The 18,131-nt window shown below is 36.4% G+C and overlaps 1 protein-coding gene and 1 long non-coding RNA gene across 3 annotated transcripts in view; both read right to left on the reverse strand.

Annotated features, from left to right (window-relative positions):
* Positions 1-379: 379 nt before the first annotated feature.
* LOC140505231 (large ribosomal subunit protein eL43-like) lies at positions 380-3,171 on the reverse strand. The gene is made up of 2 exons (XM_072611053.1): positions 3,155-3,171; positions 380-703 (listed from the first exon to the last, which is right to left on the reverse strand). Exons 1-2 carry the CDS (start codon positions 3,169-3,171, stop codon positions 400-402), a joined length of 321 nt encoding a protein of 106 aa, XP_072467154.1. The 3' UTR covers positions 380-399.
* Positions 3,172-7,606: 4,435 nt separating this feature from the next.
* Positions 7,607-18,131, reverse strand: part of LOC140505596 (uncharacterized) — a 43,091-nt gene continuing 32,566 nt past the window's right edge. Inside the window, exons 2-3 of one of the 2 annotated variants that reach the window (XR_011967573.1) lie at positions 10,952-11,131; positions 7,607-8,806 (exon numbers count right to left, since the gene is read on the reverse strand). This is a non-coding gene — a long non-coding RNA (uncharacterized lncRNA). The remainder of the gene's footprint in view (positions 8,807-10,951; positions 11,132-18,131) is intronic. The other variant, XR_011967574.1, reaches the window with a different exon arrangement.

The raw sequence follows: 18,131 nt of genomic DNA on the forward strand, positions 1-18,131 counted from the left end.
AGAAAATGTAAAAACTGTAGAGAATGCAAAAGTAGTACATCTTCTCAAGACTGCATCTTGTTGAAGAGAAGAAATTGCTAGATAATTGTCATATGGACATTAGAATTAAATGCTCTGATAGATCTGTGATTTCACTTGTATTGGTATTCTCTCTACCAACGCAGAGTCCAGCCCTTACATTCTGTGCTATTCATGTAAATTTTTCCTAAGAAGATCTTTCTATAAATTGTTATTTCTATAAATTATTTATTCTTTCTGTAAATTATTCCTAAGGATCAATCCAATGTGCTAGAGATTTCTTTAGGTCTATCTTAAGGGTACTTTTTTTTTTTTTTTTAATTCCATAAATTAACCCATTTATGGTTGGACTACAGGCTACAGATACTTGATAAGAAGATTTTACTGGTCTTTCAATTCCTTCAGTCTTCTGATAGCAGATTTGACTGTGACTGCAGAGGTTGTATTGTATGTCCATGTTCCACCAGCTATTGTTTTCATACAGGATCCACAATGCCAAATACCCACTGCCTGCCTCTTCATTTTGGTCTTGCCACAGAAGGAGCAGGTATACTTGGCATGCTGGCTAATTTCAATTTTCTTCACCATTTTTCTGAGGGATGCACCATAATGTGTTCCGTATTTACTGATTCCGACTTTCTTAGTACGTTTCTTAGTACGTGAGTTGCCAGTTATGGGGCTGGAACTTGGAGAGGGTTAAGGGTACTTTCTTAAGGTTACCAGTATAACACTTGTGCTGACCATCCATTCTTTCTTTTTACATGAAATTTTCAACAGAAACCTCATGAGGTCTTTTATTTTTCAGTCATATGTCTCCTTGTTTTCTTCTATAAGGCAGAAAATAGAAAAGCAACAGGAGAACATGAGTGCTGAAATGATTATAATGCTGTTTTGTTTGAGAAGACTTCTTAAAGGAAGTCATGAACGTGGGTTGCCAGAAAAACAAAATCTCATTGAGAAAGACTCATAGAATTTTAGAAAAAGGGAGAGAACTGAGATTATTTACTGTAGTTCAATTCCAAAATTTTTATAGATGAGGAAACTGAGTATGAGAGATTAATTGACCAAGTTAACAACGGCTCTTTTGTTTTATAACAATCATTAGATGGACATTTGCATTCTAATTCAGATGACATCACTAATAGGTAATGTGACATAATCAGATTTTCCTGGGCCTCAGTTTTTCCTCTCTAAAATAAAAGTTGGATTAGATGTCTAAGTCGCTTTCTATTTCAAATCCTGTGACATTTCTATTATCTAACAATAAAGAAGTGGAATTACTTTACTATGCAACTTATAGAAATCAGTCATATTTTTTTATGGTGAAGTCAGAGTACATAAAACTTTTTAGAGGAACACTGGGGTATGCTGGTAACTATTTAAAAACAGATTCTTTGGGGGAAATTATATGTATGATACATTTTTAAGTTTAATCAGCATTATTAACATTTTCTCCATTACTTTCTTAAGTCTAGACAATCAACAAAACAATAAATTAAACTTTGGTTTGCATTTACTTTTTTCTGAGATATAAATGTTAGCATTGAAAATTTAATTATCAGCTCAAGAATCTAGAGCCACTAGAATATGGCTCCAGCACACTAGTAAACATGCTTAAAAATGAAAATTGTATTGATTGATAATAATATATATTTTTAGAAACAGATTTTCATATACTATCATTTTGTTATTTGTAAATTATATTTTATGTTAAAATGTGATCGCTATAACAGACTCTCTAGGAAAACCTTTAAAGAAGTTTATATAAAGGAGCTTATGTATCTGTTCAGTCTTTTTTCAATTATGTCCTACTCTTCTTCATCCCATTTGGAGTCTTGGCAAAGATACTGAAGTGGTTTCCTTACCCAGTTCATTTTACAAATAAGGAAACTGAGGCAAACAGGGTTAAGTGACTAGCCCAGGGTCGCAAAGCTAATAAGTGTTTGAGGCCATATTTGAATTCAGGAAGATGAGTCTTTCTGACTCTAGCTGGGATTGTATCTACTGTGCCACCTAGCAGGCCTGTTTAAATTACTTATTACCTATGGAAGTCCACCAATACACAGAATTCCAGGTGCCACTCTCTTTTCTAATACATCGTTATTCTTTTCACATTCCTTCATCATTAATCAATAAGAACTACAGCACCATCCTCTCAATTTATTGGGGGAAAAAGATCCCTCAGAATAATGCTTTTAGGAATAGATGTTGGATTATTTTGTTCTATTTATACTGTTTTTAGAGAAAACTTTCCTTTTTTCTTATCATCCTAGGAAATTTTCTGACAGGAATTTTCACATGAAGAAAAAGAGAACTGCTCTCATGGAACGTTTCTGTATAAGTATTAGCTGCATCATTCAAACAAAATGGATCTGTTACAAGTCACTCAAGGCTGGATGCCATGTAAACTTTTTGGATTTATATAAAACTCATACAAAGGAGTTTAAATTAGGTTATAGATTAAATTACATTCAGAAGACTCACTACAGGATGACTGAGAGATTTATATGCCTAAAGAGTTATTATTAGGTAAATCCTTCCACAAATAAGCTAAGTCAAAGTACTTTGGGAAGCCTTAACTCACTTTTTGGCTTCTTATCCAAAAAATGTTTGAGGCCTTAAGTAAATTTTCACATCCCATGGGACAGGTTTCAGCAAGCTCAATAACCTCCTAACTAGGAGAAATAGCCCTGACCCTCTCCAAAGAATAAAAATTTATCAAAGATGAAAAATTATCAATATATTCAAGACCCATTTTCCATCATGGCAGCTAGGCAATAAAGTAGGTAAACTACTAGATTTGGCCTCAAGAAGATTTGAATCCAAATCATCTTTCAGATACTTATTAGCTGAGTAACCTGGTCAGGTCACTGAACCATTTTGTGCTTGATTTTTCTTACTTGAAAAAAAGTATAATAATAGCACATACCTTACAACAGTGAGGATCAAATAACACATGTAAAGCATGTTGAAAATGTTCAAGTGCTATGTAAATGATATTTTTTTGTTACCATGATTTAATACTATTGAGATTCTTATTCACATGAATGAAATCAGAGTACAGCTAATAGTCTAATTGACTGGTACATAAGTTATGTGACTGTATGTAATGTTAAATAAGCCAGTAGGCTGGAACCGGATATAGAGCGCCATGATCCAACTCAGTTCAAACCAACAAGCATTATCTTTAGGACCTACTATGTGTAAGGCACTCGCCTAGGCTCCGGATTTAGGCAAAGCAAAAACAAAACAACCTCACAAACAACTACAGATTCTGCCTTAAGGAGCTTGTATTTTACTGAGTGGATACAACATGTAAACAGATAAATAACACACATGGAACAATTTAAGGAGAGTTGCAGAAATAAACAGCTGGGGCCATCAGGGAAAAACTGAACAGAAATGAGCATGACCTTAAAGGAGCCTTGGAATTCTAAGATGCAGAAATGAGAAGAAAAAGACATTCTAAGCACATCAAATTCAGAGACAGTAAGTAGTCAGCTTAGCTGGAATATAAAATGACAGGGTTGAAAGAGTTTGTATTAATAATAAGAATAGTAGGGAATCACTGAAGGTGTTTGGAGCAGGGAGTGATACAGCCAGACCAGCGCAACAGCAAGATTATTTTGCTAAAGTTAAGAAGACTAGTTAATGGGTTGTTATAGTAGTCAAGGTGAGAGATATCTGAGGGTCGGGACCAGGGTGGAAGCAGTGGGGGTGAAGAAAAGGGGAAATAGGAGAGATGTGCTAGTGGTAATTATAATAATGAGTGATATTGATGGTGTTTTAAAATTTGCAGAGCGCTTTACAAATGTTATCTCATCTGAGTTTCACAGCAATCAATGAGGCAGGCATTTTAAGTATTTTTAGCCCCATTTTGCAGATGAGGAAGCTAAGACTTAGAAAACATAATGCCTTGATCAGGTGTAGGTGATAGTTGCCACTGGCACCTGTCCTAACTTTAGATATTCCAATAACGTAAATGATGGACTGATCATAACAAAAAGTATAGAAAATTGTGTACTTAGATTGTACGGTCATCAAGCACCAGGACAAAGATGTGTATGGATTATTCTGGCTTTGATTCGGATTTAGTGCAGTCAGGTAACAATACTTTCTCTTCTCTCCCTTTTTCTGCACGGAGATGATGCCCAGGTAGAGGCATATGCAACACACACAGAATGGAAGAAGCCACCTGACATCTGAGAAGATGGCAGGCTGCCTCACTGAGTGCTTGAGACCTTGTCACTCATGCAAATACTTCCATGATGCATGAAATAAACAAACTATTTATGGCAGGTAACAGGGGCTACTGTCCAGCACTGTTTCCTAAATTCTCATATGACTTATAATACTATCTGTGCCCTGGCCTAGGCCTTCTCTCTTGAAATATGATCTGTGTCACAGAGTCTATCAAACCTAGGCAATGTGTGAAAGCCTGAGTATTCTACCATGTCAGTATAACAAAGCCACCAAGTGTCACAGATATAATCTGAACTTGGGGCCATTTGACTCTTTTTCCAGCATTCTAGCCACTAAGGGATCATGCCCTAGAACTTGGCATGTGATTGGAAGTTGGGAATGAGAGAGAAGGATAAAAGACAAAAGCAATGAGTTTTTGAGGTTATGTCACTAACAAAAGGTACTACCTACTGTCAAGGGAAATACTGAAACTGGAGATGAGAGGTGAGGGAGATAATCATCTAGAGCTAGGTTGAGAGATAAAATGGTATAATTTAGAGTATTGGACGTAGAATCACAAAGATCTGCGATACCTACATCACAATCTTGTAAGAGGCAAATGAGATTAATATGTGTATGTTTTGCTCACTTAAAAGCACTATTTAAACAGTTATTATTAGGTACACTGAATATGAAGTTCTATAGGATATAAAAAGCAAAGTGTCTAGTTTGACAAATGAGAGTACTTTTAGGGAGAGATTATGACTGGATATATAGATTTTAACTTTGAGAAATCATCAAGGAAAAAAAGAGGACCAAGCAAGAAAGAGTTTTAGGAGACATCCATGCTTACAGAGGTAGAATAAAGATCATAAGCTAGGTCTTGGCAGTCATCTAGTCCAGGGATGAGAATTTTTTTTTTGAATGGGACTGATCCACAGGAAACATCAATTAAGAGCCATATTAAAACATATATACATGATAAGGATAGAACGCCTATATTTTGGGATTGGAAAAGAAAAAAAGTCAATGAAGGACACAGAGGATTCAGAGGGGTAAGTGAATAATCAAAGCAAAGTTCTAACAGGATCCAAGAGAAGAGACAGATGCACAAAGGAGCCGGTGGTTAGCAGTCTTGAATTCTTCAGAGAAAGCGTAGAGTAGGAAGACTGAGATTATGAACAGTTATCAAAATATTTAGCAGTGGGAAAAAATTCGAAAAGTAGATCAGTTAAATACACTAAGTAGAACAATAATTCTATTGTTAGAACAGATATTCAGTGAAATGTACAGATTTATGTTTGATAAATATATGCAAAATAAAACCTAGGGTAAGGATTTTATATTTAACAAGCTTGCTTTGGAAAATTATTTGAATCTTTCAGTTAAGATGATAATTCTTAGATCCCTTTGTCAATATGGAAAATGCACACTGCAGAAGTAATGATCAATAAAACCAAGGATCTACACCATAAAGTTATTCCATGTGGTCCAGGACTGCACAAAAGAGAAGACCAGTAAATCTATAGGCACTCTAAATGGAAACACATCAGGGGAGCCTGAGACCAGTGTGATCTCTGATCACATGAATAGATCAAGAGGTTGAACTCAGAACAAATGTGCATTAAGGTCCTCCAGAAAGCCTGAAACTTTCTAAAATTTATTTGGAACCTGTAGTAGCTATAGCAAAAAAAGCTAATATCTAGTTGAAAATTTTGCAAGAGGAAAGAAATTGAGATGGGAACAAGGTTATCTCCAGTCATGAGCAGTCAGGAGATGAAGAAAAAGGGACTGAGAAAGAATGTGGGGGCTGGCTCTGTTCCCAGCTTTCTAGGATGCCAGACCAGAGTTGCAGAAGAGGTCAAAGAGGGGAAGCAAGAACAGCCACCCACACTACCCAAAAATTCAAGAGGGTTTAGTCAGATCTTGACCCTACCATAAAATCTTAGCCAAGGACATTTAACGAGGAGATAAAAGTAAACAGAAAAACTCAAATGTGATGGCAAAAATATTATGGATTAAGAAATTCAAGCAATAAAACCAGGACGGGAAAATAACTCTGTAATAAATACAAGTGGGGCCTCAGGGGAAAAACTAAAAAGAATAGCTTGTTACCAAGGATTCCAAGAATGAATGCAAGAAATTAAGCAAGAAAATTTCAAAGAATGAAATTAGGTCTCTTGAGGAAAAAAATGTAAGGAGAAAAAATAGCTTAGAACAGAAGGTAGAAAACAAGCTTCTGAAAAATCAAATGGAGAGAACAGATCCCAGTATTTCAATGAGAAATTTTAGAAAAAAAGGAAATATTTCCCAATTGATAAATGGTCAAAGGATATGAACAGGCAATTTTCAGAGGAAGAAATTGAAGATATCTATAATCATATGAAAATATGTTCCAAATCACTTTTAATTAGAGATGCAAATCAAAACAATTCTGAGGTACCACATCACACTTATAAGATCGGCAAACAGAACAGAACAAGAAAATGATAAATGTTGGAGAGGATGTGGGAGAGTTGGAACACTAATTCATTGTTGGTGAGCTCATCCAACCATTCTGGAGAGCAATTTGGAACTATGCCCAAAGGGCTACAAAAATGTGCATACCCTTTGACCCAGCAATATTGCTACTAGAACTGTATCCCCAAGAGATCATAAAAATGGGAAAGGGTCCCACATGTACAAAAATATTTATAGCAGCACTCTTTGTAGTTGCCAAAAACTGGAAGTCAAGGGGATGCCCATCAATTGGGAAATGGCTGAATAAATTATGGTATATGAATGTAATGGAGTACTATTGTGCTGTAAGAAATGATGAACAAGAAGACTTCAGGGAGGCCTGGAAGGACTTATATGATCTGATGCTGATTGAAAGGCGCAGAAACAGGAGAACTTTGTGCACAGCAACGACCACAGTTTGTGAGAGTTTTTTCTGGTAGACTTGGAACTTCGTAATAACGCAAGAACTTAAAAAAAAAAAATCCCAATGGTTTTCTAAGGCAAAATGCCTTCCACACTCAGAGAAAGAACTATGGAATTCATTTGCAGAATGTAGCAGATCATGTGTGTGTGTGTGTGTGTGTGTGTGTGTGTGTGTGTGTGTGTGTGTGTGTGTGTGCGTTTGTGTGTATTATGTTTTGATTTGTTATATGATTTCTTCCATTTATTTTAGTTCATCTACACAGCATGACTACAGTGAAAACGTATTCAATAGGAAAGTATATGTAGATCCTATATAGAATTGTATGTCGTCTTGGGGAGGGATGGAGGTTGTGGGGGGTAGGTGTGGGGGGTTTTAAATCTAAATTTTATGGTAGTGATTGTAGAAAATTAAAAAATAAATAAAATTAAATTTTAAAAAAAGGATATATTAGAAGACAGTATCTACTATCCAAAACAACTGAACTGAGAAAACTGTTTGAATTTATTTAATAGAGAATCATCTTAATCTTTGAAAATTGTGATAAACAAATACATGGATGCTAAATTTTGAGGTCATAAAAGTACCCTTATCTAATAGAATCAGATGGCAAAGTGACAAAAGAAAGACTCCTTCTAGTCATCTCCTGAAAGCCTTTTCAGTCATTCAGTAAAAGTCAACAAGCATTTAAGTATTTATCAAAGTAAGTTATCTCATTCTATGCTAAGTGCTGGTCATATAAAGAAAGGAAAAATAAAACTCTACCTTCTAAGAGTGTACATTCTGATGGGGGAGATTATGTGTAAGGAACTAGGTACATGCAAAAATATAAAGAGAGAGAGCAGATGAATGTAATATGAAAAGGGAAGACATTAACTGCCAGGGGGTTGGAAAAGGCCTCCTACAGAAAGCAGGATTTGAAGGCCCACGACAATGGCACATGCCTAGAGTTCCAGCTGCCAGGGAGGCTGATCTTTTGAACTTGGGAGTTCTAAGGTTCAGTGGGCTCTGCCATAGTACAGTATCTGCACTATATTCAGCATCAGCATTGGGGATGGGAGTGGGGGGAGGGAGAAGGAGGGATGTCTAAGGAAGAAGAAAGCTGGCCCAGGTTGGAAACGTAGCATATGAAAGCTTCTTTGCTGAGCAATAGGAGGATCAGGCTTGTCAGTAGCCTTTGCACTTCCAGCAAGGGCAAAAAAGATTTTTTTTTTAAGATGGGATTTGATCTGTCTTTCAAAAATATATTTTATTTTTTCTCCTTACATACAAAAATAATTCCTAATATTCCTTTTTAAGTTCCAAATTTTGAGTTCCAAATTCTATCCCTCCTTCCTCCCCCTCCCTGAAACAGTAAGCAGTATGATATAGATTACACATGTACAATTATGTCATTTTGTGAAAGAAAACTTGAACTAACAAAAAGAAAGTGAAAAACAGCATGCTTCCATCTAACTTCAGATGGCGTCAGTTGTTTCTCTGGAGGCAGACAGCATTTTTCATCATGCGTCTTTCAGGATTGTCTTGGATCGTCGCATTGCTAAGAACAGCTGAAGTCATTCACGGCTGCATTGTACAACGTCGCTGTTGCTATACACAATGTTCTCCGGGCTCTGCTCGCTTCACTCTGCATCAGTTCATGTAAGCCTTTCCAGGTTTTTCTGAAATCATCCTGCTTGTCATTTCCTACAGCACAATAACATGACATCACAATCACAACTTGTTCTTCCATTCCCCAGTTTTGAGGCATTATCTCAATTTCCAATTCTAAGCCAACACAAAAAAAGCTGCTATATTTTTTTTTAACAAAATACGTCCTTTTCCCTTTGTGTCATTGCTCATAATGAAGTCTTTTAGACAACTAGGGAAACTAAGAGATGGAGGTGAGGAACCGGAGCAGTTCCGTTATGGGGGGAGGCTAGCGAATGCGAATCACAGAGGGGAGGTGGAGGCGAGGAGGTCAATGCAGCCAAATCTTAGAGAGTGGAAGGGAATAGTTATAATAAGACTAGCAAAGAAGGAAGGAGCCAGGTTTTAATGATATGATTTCAAAGTCAAACAGAGGCATTTAGGTTTGATCCTAGAGCTAACAGAAAACAGCTGGAACCTAATGAGCCATGGATAGTTAGAAAGATCATCTTGGCAGCTGAGTAGTAGATGGATTAGAATGGGAAGAGCCCGTAGTCCACGTGAGAGGTAATGAAAGCCTGATCTAAGGTTGTTGCTGTGTCAATGGAGGGAAGGGAATACATAGGAGAAATATTGTGAAGGTTGAAATGATAACATTTAGGAATGGATTAATTATGCTGCATGAGTAAGAATGAAGAAAGAGTAAAGGATGATGCTGATGGTAGGGGCCTGGGTGACTGGATGGATAGCTCTAATATTCTTTGCAGTTATAAGCAAACGAGAAAGGAAAAGAAATGAGAGCTACACAAGAAAGTTATGAAAAGAGAATCTGTAGCTTGGTAAAATAAATATAAAATCATACTGGAGCAAATAGTTCCCTGAAAATTAGAGTTGGTCAAATAGAAGCTAATGACTCAGGATATAATGAAACAAAGTCAAAAGACAGAAAATATGAAATATTTCATAAGAAAAACTTGACCTGGAAAAAAGACTGAGGAGGAAGAATTTAAGAATTGTTGGATTGCCTGAACAATCATGCCAAGATATAATATTTCAAAAAAAATTAAAGGAAAACTGTCCAGATATCTTAGAACCAGAGGGCAAACTGAAAAAATACACCTGAAAAAGAGAGAGAGAAAAATCCCAGGAATATAATAAAATTCAGAGATACTAGGTCAAGGAGTAAATACTGGGGAGGTAATACATGTAACTCCTCAGACTTCATCATCACCATGTATTTTAGAGAAAATTTAACTAGGCTGTGTCCTTGGAGAAAAGTGGGCACACACTTAAAGAAGCCTAGGAGAAAAATAAAGAGTAGGTGCCCATGTGCCCAGGGCAGCTCATGGCTCTGAATGGCAAACCTTATTACTCTTGTTCTTTTTGAAGAACTCTATCTGTCATGAAACTACTTTTCTGCTAATTATTTCCCTTCTGGTCCTCACAGCTCTCCTGCCAGGTGAAACTGCTTCTCTGCTATTCTTGGGCTGTTAGCGTAGTAACACACACTTTTAGAACTCCTTTGGCAGGAGACTGCAGTGATAAACAGTTCCACAAGGGCCATCCTTGAAGAGGTTTATTCACTGAATGGGCACTGCCTCACTCAAAGTGAGAACTTGAAAAGACCTTAGCTTAAAAGGACCAAGGTCTCCCAATGCATCCTGGGTCACGTCCAGTCATAACGATTGATATCTGGTCACTCTGAAGAAGAAAATGAAGGGGTGACTGCACAGCCCTTCCTCAACTCAAATCATATTGAATTGGAAGTCATGTCATCCTCTCCCTGATATCATGATATTCTTCAAGAACGAAGGACAAATCACACAGTCAAGCTCCTCAGATCCCGAATTTTTCTCTTTTGAAAGCAAAGAGGTGAGTAGAGAACAACACAAACACCCCTGAGAGGTTTCCTTTCTCTTAGGCTACCGTTGGTTCCAGAGAGCAGTAAATTCACTTAGCACTATTAGCTTGCAGCTGTCTTCTGTAAGCATCTTTTCGTATTCCCTTATGGTCTTTCTGCCCCAACTCTTGCGTTCAGATTTCTCCTCCTTTTCTCCTATTCCACTTTTCTTAGGTTCAATTCCAGTTCCTAATTATGTGATCCTGGGCAAGTCTCAGGCTATCAGTACTCTGGGCAACCTTCTCTAAGACTAGAAGTTGCAGAGAATATACTAACTGATTTTCTAGAGAAAATTTCCTTACCTGGGACTTCCCTCTACCAGTGAAATTTCAGGTCCAGTTCTTACTCCTTTGCCATGCATATGTACATTAAACAAGTCTTTGAAATGCAGTTTATTCTCTGATAGTAGTGAGCACAGGAAAAAATAAAAGTAGAAATGTTTATTGTCCATCATGACTTCAGGATCTCAATACTCTACAAATCTGTAAAGGACAAAGATACACTTAATGAAAAGAATTTATGATGGAAAAAATAATTTAAAGCTGAGAATATTCTAATTAGTTATCTTTCCTTAGATGGCTTAGGATAGTTAGCAATATGAGTTAACTCAACTAGGCAGGGAAATGGAAGAGGAATTTATATGAGGGCATGTGTAACTTTAAGAGAATTCTGCCTGAAGCTATTGTAACTAGTATACTTAAGCACCGAAGACAGTAGGAATATTCTGTAGCATATCCACCAATGGATGTGTGTGTTTGTGAGCCAATTAGCATATATTTTCAATGGATTCAAGGGCCAATATGTATATGTGTTTGTAAGCAAAGACTAGCTAAACAACATGTACTCAGCAGTCAGGCCCTTCTGTACCTACGTGTGCTTTCCTGATTGCCCTCCTATGTAGACTAGCATCAGGAGAGTTAGAATGTCTGTGTCCTCAAGGTAGGAAATGTGTTCATCTGCATATCTGCATCTAAAAGGATGGATTGTGATGAAAAGACATGTATAGAGAAAGCAACTCTAAACCACTGTCTCACTCTAAGGCTATGCCAGGGGTCATAAGACTCTGCCTTTCAGAGGTCACTGGCTTCCCAAAATAGCTGTGGACTGTTTAAAAGCTAGAGTCAATAGTCAGTGTAAAATTTTTCAAAACTTCCAAATGGAAAGAATGAAGTAATGATGACAATAAAGAGTAGATTTAAATGGAATATATGGTTGGGAAAAAAAAAAAGGAAAGAATTAGAGGTTAAACATTGTCATGGCAGAGTAAATACATACAAATGTGTATACATCCATACTCATCTACATATATCTATGTCTACATACATCTACATACATCTATGTCTAATTCTATATTTTTATCTGTCTATAAATATGTGAACTGTAACATTTAAACAAAATCAGATCCATCAGTACAAACATTTAATAATGGGATAAGTAGATCAAAGTGGGATTAACAAGCACCTAATCAGTCAAAAATAAGTATTGAATATAGTCACTTTTTAACTAAATGGCACATTTAACAAAAATGTCACATTTTCTCTCTTCACAGATTTCTTAATTAATCCAAATCAACTAAAACTTACTATCCCAATAGACCATATTGCTCCTGATTTAATTCTGGTCAATCTGGCTAGAAATATCATGTTGAATAACGATGAGTTAGAATTTGAACAAGTGCCAGAATTTCTTTTAGGTAAATATTTTATGATTTAGTGAAGGTATAGAGAGGTAGATGCCCCCTATACACACAAAAATCAAACATACTCTAAGTGTATAGTTGCTTAGTTTTTGCCTCTGAATTTTGAATACATTAACATTTCACAATTCTATTTGTAGATTTATCATCATTATGTACATTCTGTTATTATAATTTGTATTTGGCATTTTATATTTGATGATGCTTCTTTTTTCATTAAAAAAATGGACTTGTATGAGATTATAGACCTAGAACTAGAAGAAAGTTGAGACCCTCTTGTTTTACAGCTGAGGAAACTAAGGCCAATTACTAACGTAATTAAAAACATCAGAGGTGGGATTTGAACTTGGATGCTCTCATTAGAGATGGTGTTTTCTACTTTGTGTAATGTTGTCTCCTGGTGACGTTAGAGTTTCAGTGATGTGGAGGGGGTATGAAATAGTCTATTGAAGAAACACATAACTACCTGAAGAAAGCTCTTCTGAAGTCTTCTTTATTTCAGGATATGATGAAGGTTTGAGGTTATTATCCTTGTATAATAGAGATTTTGCAATTTCAAAAGAAATTATGCAAATAGAGGCTATACTTTATGTAAAGTGGTCACCTATTTTAACAATATTTAAACAATTTCCTGGAAGTGTTTACATGATAAATTAATAAACTTAAAAAAAACTTTTGGATTTGGAATATTATATAAGTTAAATTAGTTGCACAAAGCATAAACTTCAGGAAATCTCAGGTATTCATTGAGTCATCTGAAAGATATGTTGTGAAGACTTGAATTAACATTAATGTATAGTGTATTTGTTTCTTTTTTACAATTGTACTTTTAATGAATTGTTGACAAATTGAATCTCAGCTAATATCCAGGATAAGCATGCCTGAGGCTGTTGCAATTGTTTATCCAAGTCTCAGAATTTAATTTACTTAATGGAATAATCAAGACAATATAGAGCTATGGATTTGCAGCAAGATTGTAGGTATAATACAAAGTAAATTGTATACTTTAGTATCTCTAGTTTTCATGGTATAACACTGCTTTATTTTGTGAGAGTTCATAAATAGTCTAGTTTGTGAAACTTCTTTCATATTTCTCTCTACCCATCCCCCATCCATAAGCATCTATACATACAGTGTTTCTACTTCTTATTTCTCTTTTCTGTTCCATCACTTTTGGATCCCACTGTTTCCATTCTTCTCATTCCTTAAATTCTATATATAGTAACATTTATTCATTCAACAGGTATGATATTATTATTTTAATTTTTACTGATACCTTTGCTATTCTAATCACATTCATTTCTAAATAAATGTATATATGCTATATATGCATATACATGTATATATGTGCTCGTACACACACACATATACACATACACACATACACATACATACACACATGTACACACACCCCTTTCCAGGAAGCTATTCTTTGCAATAAAGATTAAAAAGAAAGGGAAAAAAACAGCTTAGCAAATCCAACCAATGCATTTTCTATGCCTGACATTATAGATAATATTCTACATCTATAAGGACTCCATATCTGTAATAAAGGAATTTTGATTCAACAAATTTTTATTGAATACATTCTACATTGAGAATAATATAGTATACAAAGATGAATGATATGATCATTGCTTTCTACTGAATGTACTCAACTAATATATAAGGTCAGGAAGATTGAGTAATAAGTAATAGGGCTGCAAAAGTAGGATGGGACCAGGCTGTTAAGAACATTAAATGTCAGAAGAATTTACATTTTTCCTAGAGGTAATACAGAGCTTCTGAACTTTTTTGACTAGGAAAGTGACATGGTCAAACCTTTACTTTAGGAAAATCTCTTTGGTATCTGGGTAGAAGATGGGTTACAAGTGGAGATATGTGGGTTGGTCGACCAATTAGAATCTCAATTCAATAAGTTTAGGTGAAAGGTTGTATGGGTCTTGACTAGAATGATATTTGAGTGGAGAGAAAACATCAAATGATGGAGATGTTGTAGAGTTAGAACTGGCAAGATGCAGAAGCTGATTAGATGTTTGGAGTGAGTGAAGAATTAAGATTATACTGAAGTTGAGAACCTCTAGAACTCAGAGGATAATGGTGCCTTTGGCAGTGCAATAAGTGAAATTCAGAATAAGAATGGATTTGAAGGGAAGAATAATGAGTTTAAGTTTAATATTCCTATGGGACATAAGTTTAAAATTACCATATACAGCTGGTGATTTGTGACTGGAGCAAAAAGAAAGGAAATAGAGCTGGATATATAGATCTCAAAGTCATCTATAGAGAGATAATAAATAAACTCAGAGGAGTTGGTGAGATTATCACGTGAGAAAATGTAGACATAGAAGGAAAGAGGATCCAGAACTGAGCCTCAAAGTACACCAACAACTAGTGCAAATAATATAGATGATCTAGCAAGATCAATCAGGTAGATAGAAGAAAAACCAAGACAAATCCATCCATGGAAACAGAAAAGAGAGAATTATCAGGAGATGAGGATAGTCAGCAGTGTCAATTGTGGCACAGAAGTAAGAAGGATGAGGCCTGAGAATATAAAATGAGATGTGGTCATTAAAAGGTCTTTGGTAACTTTGGACAGAGTAATATCAGTTGAATGATGAGGTTGGAACCTATCCTGCAAAGTACTGAGAAGTTAGTAAGAAAATAAAAAGAAGCAGTGAATGTACACAGTTTTCTTCCCTAGAAGTTTGGTTGAGAAAGAGAGGAGAGAATATACAACAATAGTTTGAGGAGATGGTAGGGACTAGAGAGGATTTTTTAAAGATGAAGGAGATTTAGGTATGCGTGTAGGCAATTAGGAAGGAGTCAGTACATAGAGATTGAAGACTGGAGAGAGAAGATAATTGTTGGGGACAATTCTGGAGAGGACAGGAAAGGATGAGATCGAGGGCTCAGGTGGAGGGGCCGGGTTTGGTGAGTCAGGTCACTGTTGCAATGGCTTCCTTGACAACAGCCTCAGGAACACCTACACCAGACATCATGCTCTGGAGAAACTTCTCTCTTAGAGTCCCCTCTCCTGAAAGGTGACTATATCTTCAGAGACAGTACTTTTGGAAAGCTCCAGTCATATTTCACTTCATTCTCTGTCTCCTAGCCACCTCCGCCACAATCTCTTCACCAGTCAGTCATCTTGCCACTGTACCTAAGGTAAAGAGCTAGGTGGTATAGTTGATAGCATGTTGGATCTGAGGTCAGGAAGATCTGAGTTCAAATCTAGTCTCAGATACTTAATAGTTGAGTGACACTGAGCAAATCACTCAGTTTCCTTGTTTTAAAAATCTAAATAATAATAGCACCTAATGCCACTTTTCTTTATCTTTACACCTCTGTACTCTTATTTGACAATCTCATTCAATCTGAAGTTTTTAGCAATGACATCTATGCAAATTATTCTCAAATTTATATTTCTCTTACTGTTCTCCAGACTGTGTAAGACAACCAAAAAAAAAAATCACAAGTCCATGGGATGTATTGCAAGTGGATTTATTGCAAGAGAAAAGCACATGCATGTCAGAACTCCTTATACCAAAAAGTCCAGCAGTAAAGGAAAAACCTTGAGTGGGGGGAAGAATGGTGGGAAGGGACTACTTCCCTTCTGAAGAGGAGAAGAAAGCCGATAGCAAAAGCAGCATTTTCCCCCCTTGGGTACAGAAGAGAGGATTTTGCTTATCTACAAAATTTGTGCTTATCTGCACAAAACAGTTTCTCAGTCTGGCACAGATTGCCTAACACCTGCCTTGACTCCCAAGGATTCACAGGGAATCTAGCCTGCGGTGCAAACAACAAATTATATTCAGTTGGGGGTGGGGAGGATTGGTCCTTGATACGTTCAGCACCTCCTGCATACCCTGGATCAAGTGTGTCTGGAAAATATGGCAACTGAAGAAAACAAGTTCAGGGGATCCTTTAAGAATAAGCATTTAGTAAATACCTACTATGTGCCAGACACTAGACTACGCACAAAGAAAGTCAAAAAACAGTTTTTTACTTTCAAGTAGCACGTAATATAATGGGAGAGAAAATACGCAAATCAACTAGGTATGAACTGCACACACACAAATCAACTAGGTATGAACTACACACACACACACACACACACACATACACATACACATACACATACACACACACACTTCCTCCTTTGAGATTCATTCATTCTATATCACCCAATCAAGATTCTGGTAGCTATTGTCTACAGACCTCCAGGACATTCTCCTTCCTCAGTGAGTTCAGTGTTTGGTTCACATCTTTTTCTCCTCCTCAACTCATTTTCTTTCTCCCCACACTCACACTTCTCCAAAATGTCCCTTTCATTGTTAAGAGCACCACCTTCTAGTCACCTAGAATTACCCTTGACTCTTCACTCATACCCTCATTGACCAAATCTTGTCATTTTTGCCATCCCAGCATTTCTCACACCTGATCCTTTCCCTCTAACCACATATCTACCACTTCAGTTCAGGTCTTCCTTGCCTCTTACCTTCACTGTTGCAATACCCTCCTAACTGGCCTGCCACATCCATTTTTCCTTACTCCAGTCCATCTTCTACATAATATTGCAAAGTGCCTTTTCCAAAAATACAGTTTGAACCATCCCAACTTTCCCTCACTTCCCCAACACCTATGACTCCCAATTGCCTCTATAATAAAATATAAATTTTATTGTTTGGCACTCACTGACCCCAACCTACCTTTCCAGACCAAGCACATACTATTCCTCTTCCCACGTGCTATCATCCAGCCTTCTCACACTCTTGCTCTTCCTCACACATTACATTCAATCTCTCCTTTCTGTGACTTTGCATTGGTTATTGACCACAACAGAAATGCCATTGCTCTTATCTCTGTCTCTTAGAAACTTTTTTCCCTTCAAGATTTAGATCAAGTTCCAACTTCTAAATGAAACACTTTCCTGATCCTCCCAAACTCCTAATGTCCTCACTTTCAGAATTATCTTGTATTTATTTTCTGTACTTTCTATACTTAAGTATACATACGTCTCCCAGAAAGAAATACAAGCTTCTTGAGGACAGGGATTATGTAGTTTTTAGAGACAGCAGGTGATGCAGAACTCTGGGACTGGAACCACGAAGACCTGAGTTCAAATGTAGCCTCAGACCCTTACTAGTTGTGTGTCCTTGGAAAAGTATTTGCCTCAGTTTCTTCATCTGTAAGATGGAGATATTTCCCACACTATTGTGAGGATCAAATAAGATAATATTTGTAAAGCGTTTAGCATAGTCCCTGGCACATAGTCACTGTATAAATCCCAACTGCTATTATTGTTTACAGCATAGTGCCTGGCACGAAGTAAGCTCTTAACAGGCGCTTTTGATTGATTGATTATCACCTCATTATTCCTTTAAAATGAACCTTACAACTCACTTCCTTTTATTTTTTGGCTTCCATGTCATATTGTTAACTCACTAAACCTCCAAACTGCTGTCTACCATGCTTCCTCAATATCATATTTTGAAATTTTTTTCACTTAAGTGGCAGAATTTACATTTATTTCTCTTTAATTTATTCTTATTAGATTTAGCCCAGTTTTCTCATTTGTCAAGACCTTTATGGATGCTGATTGCCATTCAGTGTTTTAGCTCTCCTTCTTAGCTGAGTATACAATAATTATTTAAATAAAATTATAGGATACAAAAAAATCTCTACTGAATTGGTCATTTAATTGTAGATTTTAATGTCTCATTGACTTGTGTATAAAAATGTATCTAGAAGTCATAATTTATCACTGTAACTAATATTAT

The sequence above is a fragment of the Notamacropus eugenii genome, chromosome 1 (assembly GCF_028372415.1).
Source record: "Notamacropus eugenii isolate mMacEug1 chromosome 1, mMacEug1.pri_v2, whole genome shotgun sequence".
In the NCBI taxonomy this organism is placed as follows: Eukaryota; Metazoa; Chordata; class Mammalia; order Diprotodontia; family Macropodidae; genus Notamacropus; species Notamacropus eugenii.